This window comes from Pleurodeles waltl, chromosome 2_1 (assembly GCF_031143425.1).
Source record: "Pleurodeles waltl isolate 20211129_DDA chromosome 2_1, aPleWal1.hap1.20221129, whole genome shotgun sequence".
Taxonomy (NCBI): domain Eukaryota; kingdom Metazoa; phylum Chordata; class Amphibia; order Caudata; family Salamandridae; genus Pleurodeles; species Pleurodeles waltl.
The window spans coordinates 130,332,913-130,350,525 of NC_090438.1; the positions used below are offsets into that span (position 1 = coordinate 130,332,913).

The window sequence follows — 17,613 nt, forward strand, 5'->3', positions numbered from 1 at the left end:
AATATCTCCAAGTGGAGATACACCAATGTTAGTATAGCCTTAGTGTTGTCATAAAGAATACTTAATTTTTGCAACACCTGATGTGGTTCTTTCTTGTGAACAGTTACTGACTGACTAGTGGTATTGCAAATGATTTACACTCCTCCTGCATGAGCTTTAGCTGCTCGCCACAGCTATCTGGACACCTAAACACTATCACTAAAGGTTGCCTGGACTCAGTATAGGGTGCCACACCATAGGTGTACATCATAAACTGAGCCAGCCTCCTACACCTAGGGCATAGGTACTAAAGAGGGTCCCTAAGAGCTGCAGCATAACTTGTGCCACTCTAAGGGGCCCAGCTCCAAACTCATGCAGACACCCAATGCATGATTCCAGTGATGGATTTATTAATATATGTGCCTAGAGGGCACCTTAGAGGTGCCCCCTGAAAACCTGCCAACTACTGGTGTGCTGACTGACTGGTTTCCACGAGTCTGTTACCAACAGACATGTTTCTGACCCCCAAGAGTGAGAGCCTCTGCTCTTCGGCAGTCAGGAACAAAGCCTGCTTTGTCAGGGGTGTTAACACACCCCTCCCAACAGGATGATCTGCATTCCAAGGCAGGAGGCTTCAAAGAGCCCACTTGCCTTGGTATGCAGATCTGGCTCCCTCAGAGGGGATGCAAACACCCCCTGACCCAGGGCCCATTTGGCACCTGGACAGGCAGGAAAATCAGTAGTCAGAAAGCCATGTCCACCCCTCAAGTCAGTTTGACCACTAAGGTGAGCTGCCTGATGTAGACACAAAATTTAAAAGTCTTCCATCTTGGTGATGTTAGAACTAGGAACGCAGGGACAGGGTTATGCCCACTTCCCACAAGAAGTGGACATATAAGGGCGTAGTGACCCCAGGGGTAAGTAGTCCATTAGCTTATACCCTACACTCCCTTCAGGCCCCTAAATTCAGTATTATGGGGCACCCGTGGCACCAGAAAATCAGATTTGCTGGATTACAGAAGAAAAAGGACACGAAGAGCCGCAAAAAGCAAGAACTGAGGAGCAGCAACTGACTTGGCTCCAAGCCTGCTGGCCTGTCTGCTGTCCTGGACAACTGTGCCAAAGACAACTCGTCCTGCAGCTGTTCTGCCTCCAAATGCTTGGAAGGACTGCCAGCACTTCGAGAAGTAACCAGGATCTCCTGTGGAGTTGTGGAGCTGCTTCCTTGCAACCTGCGGGTGCCAATAAAGACTCACGAGGATTCCGGACTGCCGAAAACTGATGCTGGATGGCACCACTGCACCCATGCACCCTAGCCCAAGTTGAAGTGGGACAATGGTGCCAACGTGTTCCCCAGGCCTTCCAGAGCCAAAGCCCACCTTGGGTTTGCCAACAGTGGACTTCTCAACACCGCTTGCAGCCTCTTTCTGCAGGCCCTCTTCAACCGCGAATATCCCCTGCACCACATCCCGAGGAGAAGTGGAACAACGATCTCCCTACGTGCCCAAGGAGCTCAAGGGTTCCCCTTGACTGGCCCTCCAGTAGTGAAGTGAATGGGACACCCGGCATCTTAACACACCTCTGCATCCAAATGCCCCAAAGCCCCCGAGGTGAGATGTTGGTGTGGCCTTGGACCTTGCCCCATACTCACCTCAAGTCCAGAAGAACAGTCCTATAAGTTGTTTCTTTCCCATAGATTAACATCAGGATGTCCAAGGCTGAAAAGCACCTCTGCACCTGGATGCCTGAGTGCCTCCCGAAGTGACCTGTTGGTGTTGCTTTGGACCTTGCCCCATACGTACCTTAACTCCAGAAGAACAGTTCTGTTGGTTGTTATTAAGTGCCCAGTATATGTTTCGTTTTCGTTAGAATAACATTAGAGCACCTGACGCTGAAAAGCACCTCTGCACCCAGACGCCCCAGTGCCTCTCGAAGTGATCTGTTGGTGCTGCTTTGGACCTTGCTCCATACTTACCTTTATTCCAGAATATTAGTCCTGCAAGTCGCTGCTAAGTACCTGTATGCAGTATATGTTTTTACCCTAAAAGATAACGTTATAGCTCCAACAATTGCACTGTCAACTTTTTAAAACTGTAAAAATTCATAACTCGAAAAGTACTTACCCGATTCAAATGATCTTGGTATTTAAATTAATAGAAAAGTTTGTATTATTTTTATAAATTGGTGTTGGATTTCGTTATTCAGTATGTGTCTTACTTACTGCCTATGTCTGTGCACTACATGCTTCGCACTACCCTCCAAAATGCCTAACTGTTAGCCCATACTACGACAAAAAAGAGCATTTGGGGTGTCATTTGTGGCTCTGTAATTTCTTTGGGGTTTGCCTGCCCTCTTTGCACAGTATACTGCATTTTGGTCCTCTATAAAAAGAGCCAGCTTCCCACATGTAAGGTCTAGGGTTTGTACTGTGTGTACTGTTTGTGCCACAGGAGGAGATATCTGCCTACACACTTTATCAGGACTTCAGTTTCTGGTTATTTGATTATCTCTACTTGGGCAGTTTTCTGCAGTGTCAACCTAGAAGATGGCCTATATTTGTTCTTCGAGGGCTCACACTTTCTACACTTGCAATTACTTTTGAATTTCCTCCAGAGGAATTATTTTTTTGAAGAGGCCACACCTTTGGTTTTGATGGGGTGGGGTTTTGGGGTCAGGATTGTAAAGAACAGGTGTCTCAGTATCACAAAGATACCCAGTTCTGAGATCCTGATATTCTTCACCATCCGCATGATCTCTCGGGCCCTCCCTATCCCCCTTCTAAGTCTCTAACTCTCATCAGTAGTTTTACTTTCTTAAACTTGGAACCCCTGTCGAGGTACATCTCTTTACATGGCTTTGTTGAAACCTTGGGCCATTCATCTGGTTAAAGAGGTCAGGTCCACTTGTAATTTATGAAAGAGTGTTGCACTATTAGCTACTTGTTAGAACTTTACTCCTTTTCTTCCAAAGCACACCAAAAGTTGAATTATTGAAGCAAAACAGAAAATGCTATTGTATTTTGACAATTGAGTAGCCCATTTGAAGAATTGTTTTTGAAAGGCTTCAGGTAACTGAGTTGCAGATGATTAAGACTAGAGTTAAGGCATTTGTTTGATAGGTTAACTGAAATTTAAAACATTTGGTTCATGCAATTCAAAATATTATTATACATCTGGGTATATTTTGTAAGTGTTATGTTTATATATGTCCCTGTAAGCTGCTGAGACTATTTCATGAGACATGTTTGTTCCTAGGTCTGAGAGGAGATCCTGGCTACATAGGGTTTCCAGGCAGTGAAGGCCCAGTTGGAGATCCTGGTTTTCCAGGGTTCAAGGGGGAAACTGGTATTTCGGGTAAGTAATTTCATTATTCCGGATTCACTTTATTTTGAAAATGTGTCATGTAAAAATACCTTAGCTTGTCATGTTAAGAAGATGTATAGGCTGCCACAGGAGTTGCTTCTTGGTCCTGAAGAAACTGTTTATATTTTCTCCACGGATGCATCACCTACTTCAAATCGACTATATTGTCGACAGTCTGCAATACCTTTAATATGAGTAAGTAGAGAGTGCACAATTTCTGTAACACCCTCTCCCTCACCCCCGTTCCCAAGGACACAGACCCACAGTGTATCCTACAAATCTAACCCTACATTTTAAGACATTTACCCTAATCTTTGACAGCAGCCCAAACCCCTACCCCTAATCTTAACCAATTCCTAACCTAAATCTTGTTCCTGATCTTTTCACTGGTTCTAATCTAACCTCAGTATTGACTCTTATGTTGAACCCATTCCTGTGTCCCTTCAATGTACTTTAGCCTAGCTGTAATGCTTCTATTTAGACTTCTCCTTCCCTAACGTCCTCCAATCCTAATTTGACCCTTCCCCTTTTTCTTAGGTGAGCACCATTTAAATACAGAGGATCTTTCCTTTACAAGTACTTCTCTATAGACAGCTAACATTGAAAAATCAGACAGGAGTTAATGAACAGCTCTTAAAATGGTTCCAGTCTACATTATAAGTTATTCTAGTGCCACACCGCTGTCCTCTACTGTTTAGCATCCCTCCACTCCGTTTTAGAGGTCTCAGAAGAATCCATCTGCCAATTCCTGGCTATCTTTAAGCCTACTGATCCAGCCTAGACACAACTCTGTGGTGCATGCTTTAGTTTCATGTTCCTGAATGTGCACCCATTTCACATCATGCTAAAGCTGTAGAAAATATTTAAGAACATATTGTAGGAAACTGGGTTTTTGTTGCAGTATCCCCCCAGACACTTTTCGTCTGGTATTTAGTGCAACTTTGACTAAAGTGCACTGGGTTCCTACTAAACAGGTCCCCAGTACCAGTGTTCTTTCCCCAAAATTGCACAATTGGTCCCCCAACTGACAATATATTTGGAACTCTTGTAAGCCCCTAGTAAATGGTACCCTAGGAACCAAAAAGGGACCCCAAGCACTGTGGCATATATTGTGCAACCCTCACCTAGCTCATGCAGACTACCATTGCAGGCTGCGTGTCTTGGTGCAGCTCAAATTGAAAACACAAAATGGCACATAGCCTGTGTACCGTGCCCACTAACACTGCATGCAATATATGTTAGTCACCCATAAAGCAGGTCTTCCAGCCCTAAGGCAGGGTTCAAGAGCCCCTGTGAATTGCCGAGCTACAAGACGACTTCCCTGTGAGTTCCCCAGCCACATGATGGCTTCACTGGAAACAGATGTTTGAATGGATTTATTAATGCATGCACCCAGAGGGCACCTTAGAGGTGCCGACTGAAAAACCTACCAACTGCTAGTGTGTTAACTGACTAGTCTTAGCCAGCCTGCCACCTACAGACAAGTTTCTGACCCAGAGGGGTGAGAGCCTCCGCTCTCTGGTAGGCAGGAACAAAGCCTGCTCTCACAGAGGTGTTAACACAGCCCTTCAAACAGGATGACCTGCAATTCTGTATTCCAAGGCAGGGGGGCTTCAAAAAGTCCACAACCCTTGGGATGAAGATCTGGCTTCCCTCAGAAGTGAGGAGAGGCCAACCCCTTCCCCACCACCCTCCACCGCCTACCCCTCACCCCCACCGGACCCAGGGCCTCTTTGGCGCCTGTACAGGTTGGAAAATTAGTAGTCAGAAAGGCATGTCCACCCTCAAGTCGTTTCCATCCCTAAGATGAGCTGCTTGATGTGGACACAAAATTTAAAAGCCTGCCATCTTGGTGATGGCAGAACTAGGAACACTGGGACAGGGTTATGCCCATTTCCCACAAGCAGTGGCCACATAGGGGCGTAGTGATCCCAGGGGTAAGTGCCCATTGGCTACTAACCTACAGTCCCCTAACGCTTCTAAGTCCAGCTTTAGGGGAGCTCTTGACACCAAGAAATCAGATCCTGCCAATCTGAAAGAAGAATATGGACCCTGAGGAGCCATAAAAGCAAGAACAGAAGACCAGCCGCTGACTTGGTCCCAGTCCGACCGGCCTGCTGGCTGTCCTCGACAATTGCGCCAAAGTTGACTAGTCCTATAACTGCCTGAGCCTCCAAAAGCCTGGGAGGACTGCCAGCCTTCAACTAAGACCCGGGAGTAGCAGAACTGTTCCCCGGTATCCTGCAGCACACCCCAGAAGAGCTGCAAGGACTACGGACCACCAGAACCTGACACAGGAAAGCACCACTGCAACTGTGCCTCCTAGCCCAAGTTGAAGTGGGCCAACAGTGCCAGCATGGCGCCCCGGCCATCCAGAGATAAAGCCCACCTTGGTTTGCCAACTGTGAACTTCCTGCCACTGCATGCATCCTCTTTGTGCAGGTCCCTGTCTACCACGAGTGTCCTGATGACAAAAACCTGACACCTTAGCACACCTCTGCATCTGGCCATCTTGGCCCAAGGAGAATCAGGACCAAAAGTGTCCCTATGTCCCTCAACATCGTGAGACCTGAGCCCCCTTGTTAGTCCAGCCCGACTGATCTCCCAGTCCCAGCTAGCAGCATCTTTCTAACCGGGCCGTTCCCCATAGGATAACATTAGAGCACCCGATTCTGAAGAGCACCTCTGCACCCCCTCCCGATGTGACCTGTTAGTGCTGCTTTGGACCTCGCCCTATATTTACCTTAACTCCAGAACATTGGTCCTGTAAGTTTGCGCAAAGTACCTGTATGCAGTATGTGCCTTTCCTCCACTGGATAACATTACCTCTTCAGAAATTGTTGTTCATAACTTGAACTTGGCATTGCTCTCCTTATTGAGTTGTGTGTATCATTTATTGACTGCGTGCATGCAGCAAATATCTAATACACCTCTCTGATAAGCCAAAGGCTGCTCAACCACACTACCCCCTAAGAAAGCACCTTGGGATTGCTAGAGCATGCCCTTGTCCACTTATAAGGGAACCCCTGGACACTTTGCACAGTATAACGTATTTTGGTATTCTAAATAGAGAGCCAGCTTCCTCCACATATCACACCTTCTGCTGCACCATAGAGTGCTTGTAGAAAGGAAGCATATATGAACCACATTTGTACTCGGGTGACTTGAAGCAAGCAGAGGTCATCAACTATTTCCTCTGTCTCTGCCCCCATTACCTTAACATTAAATTGTTGGCTATCGATGTGATCTCATGTGTATTTACGCAAATGGTAGGTGGAGGTAAAACAATTTTATTTGATTTGTTAAGCAAATACTACATTTCATTACCCTGTTGTAGGAAAGTGTCACTGTTGGCATGGTTACCCCCACCCCCACTTTTTGCCTAGAGTTGATGCAAACTTTGATTGAAAGTGTGCTGGGACCCGGCTAACCAGGCTCCAGCACCAGCACCACTGTTCTTTCCCAAATTCTGTACCTTTGTTCCGCAATTGGCACACCTATTGCATACAGCTAAGTCCCTTGTGAAAGATACTCCTGTTACCAAGGGCCCTTTAGCCAGGGAAGGTCCCCCAGGGCTGCAGCATGTATTATACCATCCTGCCGGACTCCTTACCAAGCACATCTACACTGCCCTTGCAGTTTGTGTGTACTTGAGGGGAGAAAAAGGCAGAGTCTACATTGTACCCCTCTCAGGGTGCCATGTCCACAAACCACTGTCTTTGGCACAGGTAGGACACCCCTCTAGCAGGCCTCACAGCCCTAAGGCAGGGTGCACTATACCACAGGTGAGAGCATAGCTGCATGAGCAATATGCCCCTACAGTGTCTAAGTCCATTCTTAAACATTGTAAGTGCAGTGTAGCCATACTGAGTATATTGTCTGTGAGTTTGTCATTATGAATTCCACAGCTCCATAATGGCTTCACTGAATACTGGGAAGTTTGATATCGAACTTCTCAGCACAATAAACCCCCACTCATGCCAGTGTGGGATTTATTGAAATGGGCACCCAGAGGGCATCTTAGAGATGCCACCTGTATGTTAGCCAAACTGCTAGTGCAGGACTGACCTGTCTGTGCCAGTTGGCCACTTTCAGACAAGTTTCTGACCCTATGGGGTGAGAGCCTTTGTGCTCTCTGTGGTCAGAAACAAAGCCTCTCCTGGGTGGAGGTGCTTCACACCTCCCCGCTACAGGAACTGTAACACCACATGAACTGTACACCTGGCGGTGAGGCTCAACCCTCGGATTACAGTCCCCCAGGTCCCTCCAGCTAGTAGAGTGCCCACCCCCCAGACAAAGCCCCACTTTTGGCGGCAAGTCCGGTGGGAAAATTAGAGAAAACAGGGAGTAGTGACCACCCCAGCCAGGACCACCCCTAAGGTGTCCAGAGCTGAGATGACCCCCTCCCTGCAGAATCCTCCATCTTGGTTTGGGGGACAGGGACCAATAGGATTAGGTTTGTGCCCCCCTCCCCAAAGGGAGTAGGCACAAGGAGGGTGTAGCCACCCTCAGGGACAGTGGCCATTGGCTACTGCCCCCTGACCCCCTAAAACCCACCAAAATCTAGGATTTAGGGGCCTCCCTGAACACAGTTCACCAGAGTCCTGGCGACCTGACAAGAAAGACGGCATAGCTGAAACCCCAGCAGCAAAGAAGAAAGACAACAACTGACTCGGCCCCAGCCCTAATGGCCTGTCTCCTGCTTCGAAGAACCTGCACAAGAACAGCTACGCATCCAGAGGGACCAGCTGCCATGCTCCAGAGGACTGCCCTGGACCTAAAAGGACCAAGAACTCCCATGGACAGCGGCCCTGTCCAAGAAGAAACAACAACCAATGACTCCAGCCTCACTCCGAATGCGCAAGTCCTGACCGCTCTGCACCCGACACCCAGGGCCCAACCAGCTAGAGAGGATCCCCAAGCGATTTTGAGCAACTGCCTACCCTGGGTTGACCTCTCCACCCCTCCACGACGATGCTTGCAGAGGGAATCCCAAGGACCCCCCTGACCACGAAAGCTCCCGTCAAAGATATCCGATGCCTAAAGACACACTGCACCCACAGCCCTCAGGCCTGGGAGAACACGAGCTCTGGTGTAGCAGCGTTCAGCAGGCGGCCCTCCTCCCTGTCTAGCCTGTAGTTTGCCCGAGACGACCCCCTGGACCTTGTCTGCAGCCTCTGAGTGACCCTCGGGTTCCCCTCATGGAGAATCATTGGAAACCCGATGCCTTGTTTTCACCCTGAACCTGGCCACCCCAGCGCCGGAGGGTGTATGTTTGGTGCCTACTTGTGCCCCCCTCTACTCCCCAGTGCTCCCCTACCCCCACCAGGTCTGCTCTCCGAAGACGCGGGGACTTACCTGCCTGCAGATCTGAAACCAAGTGCCCCAATCTCCATAGGAGCCCATGTTAATTTTGCCTACACTTTGACATCTGCATCCGGCCGGCCCAGTGTTGCTGGTGGTGTGTGTTTGGGGTTAACTTGAACCCCAACATGTGGACTTCATAACCCCGGGAGACTAGAACTGTAAGTGTTGTACTTACCTGTGAATCGATCTACCTTTTCTTCCCCCCAGGAATTGTTTCTGAAAATTGCAGGGTGTCAACTTTTAAAACAGTTAATTGCAAATACTTAAAAAACTGTATAACTTACCGATTTCAAACAAAGTGCTATTGGTACATATGTGAAATACGAAACTATTGAAGTACTTACCTGTAACTTGAATCTTGCGGTTCTAAAAATAAATTAAGAAAAGATATGTTTTCAAAAACCATTGGTCTGGAGTTAAGTCATTGAGTGTGTGTTTCTTCTATTGTCTGTGTGTGTACAACAAATGCTTTGCACTACCCTCTGATAAGCCTAACTGCTCTGCCACACTTCCACAAACGAGAGCATTAGTATTATCTACTTTAGTCTCTGTTAAGCCTCTAGGGAACCCCTGGCCTCTGTGCACACTATATCTCATTTTGATATAGTATATACAGAGCCAGCTTCCTACACCTGTTGTTCAGAAGATTATTTTAATGGATAGTGAATCTTGATGCATGACTGTCTATCTAAATTTGGCACACAAAGATTTTGTTATTAAGATTAAAACATTTCCTGGCTCATGGGAAGAAAAGTTTAATTTCTATTAAGGACGCAGAGGAAAAAATCACTCTGTTCTTTCTTTGGTTTATTCAGGTAGCAGACACAAAGCATTGCATCAACACATTAAAAAAAACTGTTTCCCATGAACACTAGGGAAGTAGAGAAAAAACGACAACCAAATCAACCAATGACAATGGCATTTGTTGGAATATAGCCCTTTCTCTGTGTTCCCAATAATCAGCATCCTGGTCTTTCATTCCTGTTTGGACAAATCAGTACCTATGAAAACAGAACATGTATAAACAGAAGAAACTAACTTATTTGTCCATTTCAAATCTATTCATGAATAATAATCAAAAACAATGAAACATGGTGTAGGAAGTTGGCTCTGTATGCACTATTTCAAAGTAAGGAATAGTATGCACAGAGTCCAAGGGTTCCCCTTAAAGGTAAGATAGTGGCAAAAAGAGATAATACTAATGCTCTGTTTTGTGGTAGTGTGGTCGAGCAGTAGGCTTATCAAAGGAGTAGTGTTAAGCACTTGTTGTACATACACACAGGCAATAAATGAGGAACACACACTCAGAGACAAATCCAGCCAATAGGTTTTGTTATAGAAAAATATATTTTCTTAGTTTATTTTAAGAACCACAGGTTCAAATTCTACATGTAATATCTCATTTGAAAGGTATTGCAGGTAAGTACTTTAGGAACTTTGAATCATTACATTAGCATGTATACTTTTTACATCAAACACAATAAGCTGTTTTAAAAGTGGACACAGTGCAATTTTCACAGTTCCTGGGGGAGGTAAAGTTTTGTTAGGTTTCACAGGTAAGTAAGTCACTTACAGGTTTCAGTTCTTGGTCCAAGGTAGCCCACCGTTGGGGGTTCAGAGCAACCCCAAAGTCACCACACCAGCAGCTCAGGGCCGGTCAGGTGCAGAGGTCAAAGAGGTGCCCAAAACACATAGGCTTCAATGGAGAGAAGGGGGGTGCCCCGGTTCCAGTCTGCCAGCAGGTAAGTACCCGCGTCTTCGGAGGGCAGACCAGGGGGGTTTTGTAGGGCACCGGGGGGGACACAAGTCAGCACAAAAAGTACACCCTCAGCAGCGCGGGGGCGGCCGGGTGCAGTGTGCAAACACGCGTCTGGTTTTCAATGGTTTCTTATGAGAGATCAAGGGATCTCTTCAGCGTTGCAGGCAGGCAAGGGGGGGCTCCTCGGGGTAGCCACCACCTGGGCAAGGGAGAGGGCCTCCTGGGGGTCACTCCTGCACAGGAGTTCCGTTTCTTTAGGTGCTGGGGGCTGCGGGTGCAGGGTCTTTTCCAGCCGTCGGGAAATGGAGTTCAGGCAGTCGCGGTCAGGGGGAGCCTCCGGATTCCCTCTGCAGGCGTCGCTGTGGTGGCTCAGGGGGGACAACTTTGGTTACTCACAGTCTTGGAGTCGCCGGAGGGTCCTCCCTGAAGTGTTGGTTCTCCACCAGTCGAGTCGGGGTCGCCGGGTGCAGTGTTGCAAGTCTCACGCTTCTTGCGGGGAGTTGCAGGGGTCTTTAAATCTGCTACTTGAAACAAAGTTGCAGTTCTTTTGGAGCAGGGCCGCTGTCCTCAGGAGTTTCTTGTCTTTCTCGAAGCAGGGCAGTCCTCAGAGGATTCAGAGGTCGCTGGTCCCTTGGAAAGCGTTGCTGGAGCAGGTTTCTTTTGGAAGGCAGGAGACAGGCCGGTAAGTCTGGGGCCAAAGCAGTTGGTGTCTTCTGTTCTTCCTCTGCAGGGGTTTTTCAGCTCAGCAGTCCTCTTCTTCTTGTAGTTTCAGGAATCTAAATCTTTAGGTTCAGGGAAGCCCTTAAATACTAAATTTAAGGGCGTGTTTAGGTCTGGGGGGTTAGTAGCCAATGGCTACTAGCCCTGAGGGTGGGTACACCCTCTTTGTGCCTCCTCCCAAGGGGAGAGGGTCACATCCCTAATCCTATTGGGGGAATCCTCCATCTGCAAGATGGAGGATTTCTAAAAGTTAGAGTCACCTCAGCTCAGGACACCTTAGGGGCTGTCCTGACTGGCCAGTGACTCCTCCTTGTTGTTTTCTTTGTTTCCTCCGGCCTTGCCGCCAAAAGTGGGGGCCGTGGCCGGAGGGGGCGGGCAACTCCACTAGCTGGAGTGTCCTGCGGTGCTGTGATAAAGGGGTGAGCCTTTGAGGCTCACCGCCAGGTGTTACAGCTCCTGCCTGGGGGAGGTGTTAGCATCTCCACCCAGTGCAGGCTTTGTTACTGGCCTCAGAGTGACAAAGGCACTCTCCCCATGGGGCCAGCAACATGTCTCTAGTGTGGCAGGCTGCTGGAACCAGTCAGCCTACACAGATAGTCTGTTAAGGTTTCAGGGGGCACCTCTAAGGTGCCCTCTGGGGTGTAGTTTACAATAAAATGTACACTGGCATCAGTGTGCATTTATTGTGCTGAGAAGTTTGATACCAAACTTCCCAGTTTTCAGTGTAGCCATCATGGTGCTGTGGAGTTCGTGTAAAACAGACTCCCAGACCATATACTCTTATGGCTACCCTGCACTTACAATGTCTAAGGTATTGCTTAGACACTGTAGGGGCACAGTGCTCATGCACTGGTGCCCTCACCTATGGTATAGTGCACCCTGCCTTAGGGCTGTAAGGCCTACTAGAGGGGTGACTTATCTATACCTGCATAGGCAATGAGAGGCTGGCATGGCACCCTGAGGGGAGTGCCATGTCGACATACTCGTTTTGTTCTCACCAGCACACACAAGCTGGCAAGCAGTGTGTCTGTGCTGAGTGAGGGGTCTCCAGGGTGGCATAAGGCATGCTGCAGCCCTTAGAGACCTTCCTTGGCATCAGGGCCCTTGGTACCAGGGGTACCACTTACAAGGGACTTATCTGGATGCCAGGGTGTGCCAATTGTGGAATCAAAAGTACAGGTTAGGGAAAGAACACTGGTGCTGGGGCCTGGTTAGCAGGCCTCAGCACACTTTTAATTCAAAACATAGCATCAGCAAAGGCAAAAAGTCAGGGGGTAACCATGCCAAGGAGGCATTTCCTTACACATGGTATATGCGCATACATAATTCCATTTACAAACGCAATATGCAAGAGGTCCATAACTCACTCAAAATGAATCCATAATTAACCAGACAAAATATATATATGATCATTGGGTGGGAATTACTGATCTCTGATCCATGGTGGGAATATTCCTCCCCTCTGTGTCCTTAATAATATTTGAAACTTTCCTTCACATGAGCTAGGATTTTTTTTTATTCTATATCAGGGTTGGATGCAAGGATTACGCTGGTTTAAAGCTTACTGGTTTAAAGCTTACTCACCCCCAGGGAAGCTATATCAATTACTGAAATTAAGTAAAATCCTTTGAAAGTAGAATCAGAAGACCAGTCTGCTGCGTTGATAATATCTCTACTTTCAAGTGCCGAGCTTGAATGTCTTAGAACCCATGGCTCCCCTCAAAGAATGTGAACAAAACATCTGCATATCAGTACCCACTTCTTGCATCATCCACCTGATCCAACGGGCAATCGTTGGAGAGGAGACCGCATTAAACGGTTTCTTTGTAGGTATGAAGAGTTGCCTCTCCCCAGGTGGTCTCAACTCTCCTGTCATGGCCTCATATGTTTTGATGCATCAAACCACACAAAACTTATGGTTATCATCAAAGGAAGGGTAACAGATTACTTTATTGTCCGTCTTTGTCCTTCTAGAAATGTGAAAGGTATCCCCTTTGGGGTTATACCTGTAATATTAAGAGCTTTAACATCAGAAATTCTGCAACAGGAAATTAAGCATAGTAGTATGGCCAGCTTACGAGACAGCTCCTTCCGTGACAGGTACCTATTACTTTACTGTAAGGAAATGCCTCCTTGGCATGGTTGCCCCCTGACTTTTTGCCTTTGCTGATGCTATGTTTACAATTGAAAGTGTGCTGAGGCCTGCTAACCAGGCCCCAGCACCAGTGTTCTTTCCCTAACCTGTACTTTTGTATCCACAATTGGCAGACCCTGGCATCCAGATAAGTCCCTTGTAACTGGTACTTCTAGTACCAAGGGCCCTGATGCCAAGGAAGGTCTCTAAGGGCTGCAGCATGTCTTATGCCACCCTGGAGACCTCTCACTCAGCACAGACACACTGCTTGCCAGCTTGTGTGTGCTAGTGAGGACAAAACGAGTAAGTCGACATGGCACTCCCCTCAGGGTGCCATGCCAGCCTCTCACTGCCTATGCAGTATAGGTAAGACACCCCTCTAGCAGGCCTTACAGCCCTAAGGCAGGGTGCACTATACCATAGGTGAGGGTACCAGGGCATGAGCATGGTACCCCTACAGTGTCTAAACAAAACCTTAGACATTGTAAGTGCAGGGTAGCCATAAGAGTATATGGTCTGGGAGTCTGTCAAACACGAACTCCACAGCACCATAATGGCTACACTGAAAACTGGGAAGTTTGGTATCAAACTTCTCAGCACAATAAATGCACACTGATGCCAGTGTACATTTTATTGCAAAATACACCCCAGAGGGCACCTTAGAGGTGCCCCCTGAAACTTAACCGACTGTCTGTGTAGGCTGACTAGTTCCAGCAGCCTGCCACACCAGAGACATGTTGCTGGCCCCATGGGGAGAGTGCCTTTGTCACTCTGAGGCCAGTAACAAAGCCTGCACTGGGTGGAGATGCTAACACCTCCCCCAGGCAGGAGCTGTGACACCTGGCGGTGAGCCTCAAAGGCTCACCCCTTTGTCACAGCCCAGCAGGGCACTCCAGCTTAGTGGAGTTGCCCGCCCCCTCCGGCCACGGCCCCCACTTTTGGCGGCAAGGCTGGAGGGAACAAAGAAAGCAACAAGGAGGAGTCACTGGCCAGTCAGGACAGCCCCTAAGGTGTCCTGAGCTGAGGTGACTCTAACTTTTAGAAATCCTCCATCTTGCAGATGGAGGATTCCCCCAATAGGGTTAGGATTGTGACCCCCTCCCCTTGGGAGGAGGCACAAAGAGGGTGTACCCACCCTCAGGGCTAGTAGCCATTGGCTACTAACCCCCCAGACCTAAACACGCCCTTAAATTTAGTATTTAAGGGCTACCCTGAACCCTAGAAAATTAGATTCCTGCAACTACAAGAAGAAGGACTGCCTAGCTGAAAACCCCTGCAGAGGAAGACCAGAAGACGACAACTGCCTTGGCTCCAGAAACTCACCGGCCTGTCTCCTGCCTTCCAAAGATCCTGCTCCAGCGACGCCTTCCAAAGGGACCAGCGACCTCGACATCCTCTGAGGACTGCCCCTGCTTCGAAAAGACAAGAAACTCCCGAGGACAGCGGACCTGCTCCAAGAAAAGCTGCAACTTTGTTTCCAGCAGCTTTAAAGAACCCTGCAAGCTCCCCGCAAGAAGTGTGAGACTTGCAACACTGCACCCGGCGACCCCGACTCGGCTGGTGGCGATCCAACACCTCAGGAGGGACCCCAGGACTACTCTAAGACTGTGAGTACAAAAACCTGTCCCCCCTGAGCCCCCACAGCGCCGCCTGCAGAGGGAATCCCGAGGCTTCCCCTGACCGCGACTCTTTGAATCCTAAGTCCCGACACCTGGGAGAGACCCTGCACCCGCAGCCCCCAGGACCGGAAGGACCGGACTTTCACTGGAGGAGTGACCCCCAGGAGTCCCTCTCGCTTGATCAAGTGGAGGTTTCCCCGAGGAACCCCCCCCTTGCCTGCCTGCAGCGCTGAAGAGATCCCTAGATCTCCCATTGACTTCCATTACAAACCCGACGCTTGTTTCTACACTGCACCCGGCCGCCCCCGCGCTGCTGAGGGTGAAATTTCTGTGTGGGCTTGTGCCCCCCCCCCCGGTGCCCTACAAAACCCCCCTGGTCTGCCCTCCGAAGACGCGGGTACTTACCTGCAAGCAGACCGGAACCGGGGCACCCCCTTCTCTCCATTCTAGCCTATGTGTTTTGGGCATCACTTTGAACTCTGCACCTGACCGGCCCTGAGCTGCTGGTGTGGTGACTTTGGGGTTGCTCTGAACCCCCAACGGTGGGCTACCTTGGACCAAGAACTAAGCCCTGTAAGTGTCTTACTTACCTGGTTAACCTAACAAATACTTACCTCCCCTAGGAACTGTGAAAATTGCACTGTGTCCACTTTTAAAACAGCTATTTGTGAATAACTTGAAAAGTATACATGCAATTTTGATGATTTGAAGTTCCTAAAGTACTTACCTGCAATACCTTTCGAATGAGATATTACATGTAGAATTTGAACCTGTGGTTCTTAAAATAAACTAAGAAAATATATTTTTCTATATAAAAACCTATTGGCTGGATTTGTCTCTGAGTGTGTGTACCTCATTTATTGTCTATGTGTATGTACAACAAATGCTTAACACTACTCCTTGGATAAGCCTACTGCTCGACCACACTACCACAAAATAGAGCATTAGTATTATCTATTTTTACCACTATTTTACCTCTAAGGGGAACCCTTGGACTCTGTGCATGCTATTCCTTACTTTGAAATAGCACATACAGAGCCAACTTCCTACATTGGTGGATCAGCGGTGGGGTACAAGACTTTGCATTTGCTGGACTACTCAGCCAATACCTGATCACACGACAAATTCCAAAATTGTCATTAGAAATTCATTTTTGCAATTTGAAAGTTTTCTAAATTCTTAAAAGTCCTGCTAGGGCCTTGTGTGTTAAGTCCCTGTTTAGCATTGTCTTTTTAGAGTTTAAAAGTTTGTTAAAAGTTTGAATTAGATTCTAGAAACAGTTTTAGATTCTTAAAAAAGTATTCCAACTCTTAGCAGAATAATGTCTGATACAGAGATGCAGGTGGTGGAACTCGACACCACACCTTACCTCCATCTTAAGATGAGGGAGCTAAGGTCTCTCTGTAATATAAAGAAAATAACCATTGGCTCCAGACCTACCAAAATTCAGCTCCAGGAGCTGTTGGCAGAGTTTGAAAAAGCCAACCCCTCTGATGATGACATCACAGAGGAAGAAATTAGTGACTTGGAGGCCAATGTCCCTCCTCCAGTCCTAAATAGGGAGAACAGGACCCCTCAAGTCCTGTCTCCAACTGTGTTAGTCAGAAATAGTGAGTCCCTCACAGGAGGGTCCCACATTTCTGAAATCACTGAGGATGCTCTCAGTGAAGATGACCTCCTGTTAGCCAGGATGGCCAAAAGATTGGCTTTAGAGAGACAGCTCCTAGCCATAGAAAGGGAAAGACAAGAGATGGGCCTAGGACCCATCAATGGTGGCAGCAATATAAATAGGGTCAGAGATTCTCCTGACATGTTAAAAATCCCCAAAGGGATTGTGACAAAATATGAAGATGGTGATGACATCACCAAATGGTTCACAGCTTTTGAGAGGGCTTGTGTAACCAGAAAAGTAAACAGATCTCACTGGGGTGCTCTCCTTTGGGAAATGTTCACTGGAAAGTGTAGGGATAGACTCCTCACACTCTCTGGAAAAGATGCAGAATCTTATGACCTCATGAAGGGTACCCTGATTGAGGGCTTTGGATTCTCCACTGAGGAGTACAGGATTAGGTTCAGGGGGGCTCAAAAATCCTCGAGCCAGACCTGGGTTGACTTTGTTGACTACTCAGTGAAAACACTAGATGGTTGGATTCAAGGCAGTGGTGTAAGTAATTATGATGGGCTGTACAATTTATTTGTGAAAGAACACCTGTTAAGTAATTGTTTCAATGATAAACTGCATCAGCATCTGGTAGACCTAGGACCAATTTCTCCCCAAGAATTGGGAAAGAAGGCGGACCATTGGGTCAAGACAAGGGTGTCCAAGACTTCAACAGGGGGTGACCAAAAGAAAGGGGTCACAAAGACTCCCCAGGGGAAGGGTGATGAGACAACCAAAACTAAAAATAGTAAAGAGTCTTCTACAGGCCCCCAAAAACCTGCACAGGAGGGTGGGCCCAGAGCCTCCTCACAAAACAATGGGTACAAGGGTAAAAACTTTGATCCCAAAAAGGCCTGGTGTCATAGCTGTAAACAGCATGGACACCAAACTGGAGACAAGGCCTGTCCCAAGAAAGGTTCCACTCCAAACTCCCATCCAGGTAACACTGGTATGGCTAGTCTCCAAGTGGGATCAACAGTGTGCCCAGAGCAAATCAGGGTCCACACTGAAGC

The 17,613-nt window shown here is 47.9% G+C and overlaps 1 protein-coding gene across 2 annotated transcripts in view; it reads left to right on the top strand.

The window, feature by feature from the left end:
* COL4A6 (collagen type IV alpha 6 chain) overlaps positions 1-17,613 on the top strand; it is an 823,409-nt gene that overhangs the window by 705,771 nt on the left and 100,025 nt on the right. For both annotated transcript variants that reach the window (XM_069211616.1, XM_069211626.1), the window contains one exon: positions 3,234-3,332. In XM_069211616.1, coding sequence (XP_069067717.1) covers positions 3,234-3,332 — 99 coding nt within the window. The remainder of the gene's footprint in view (positions 1-3,233; positions 3,333-17,613) is intronic.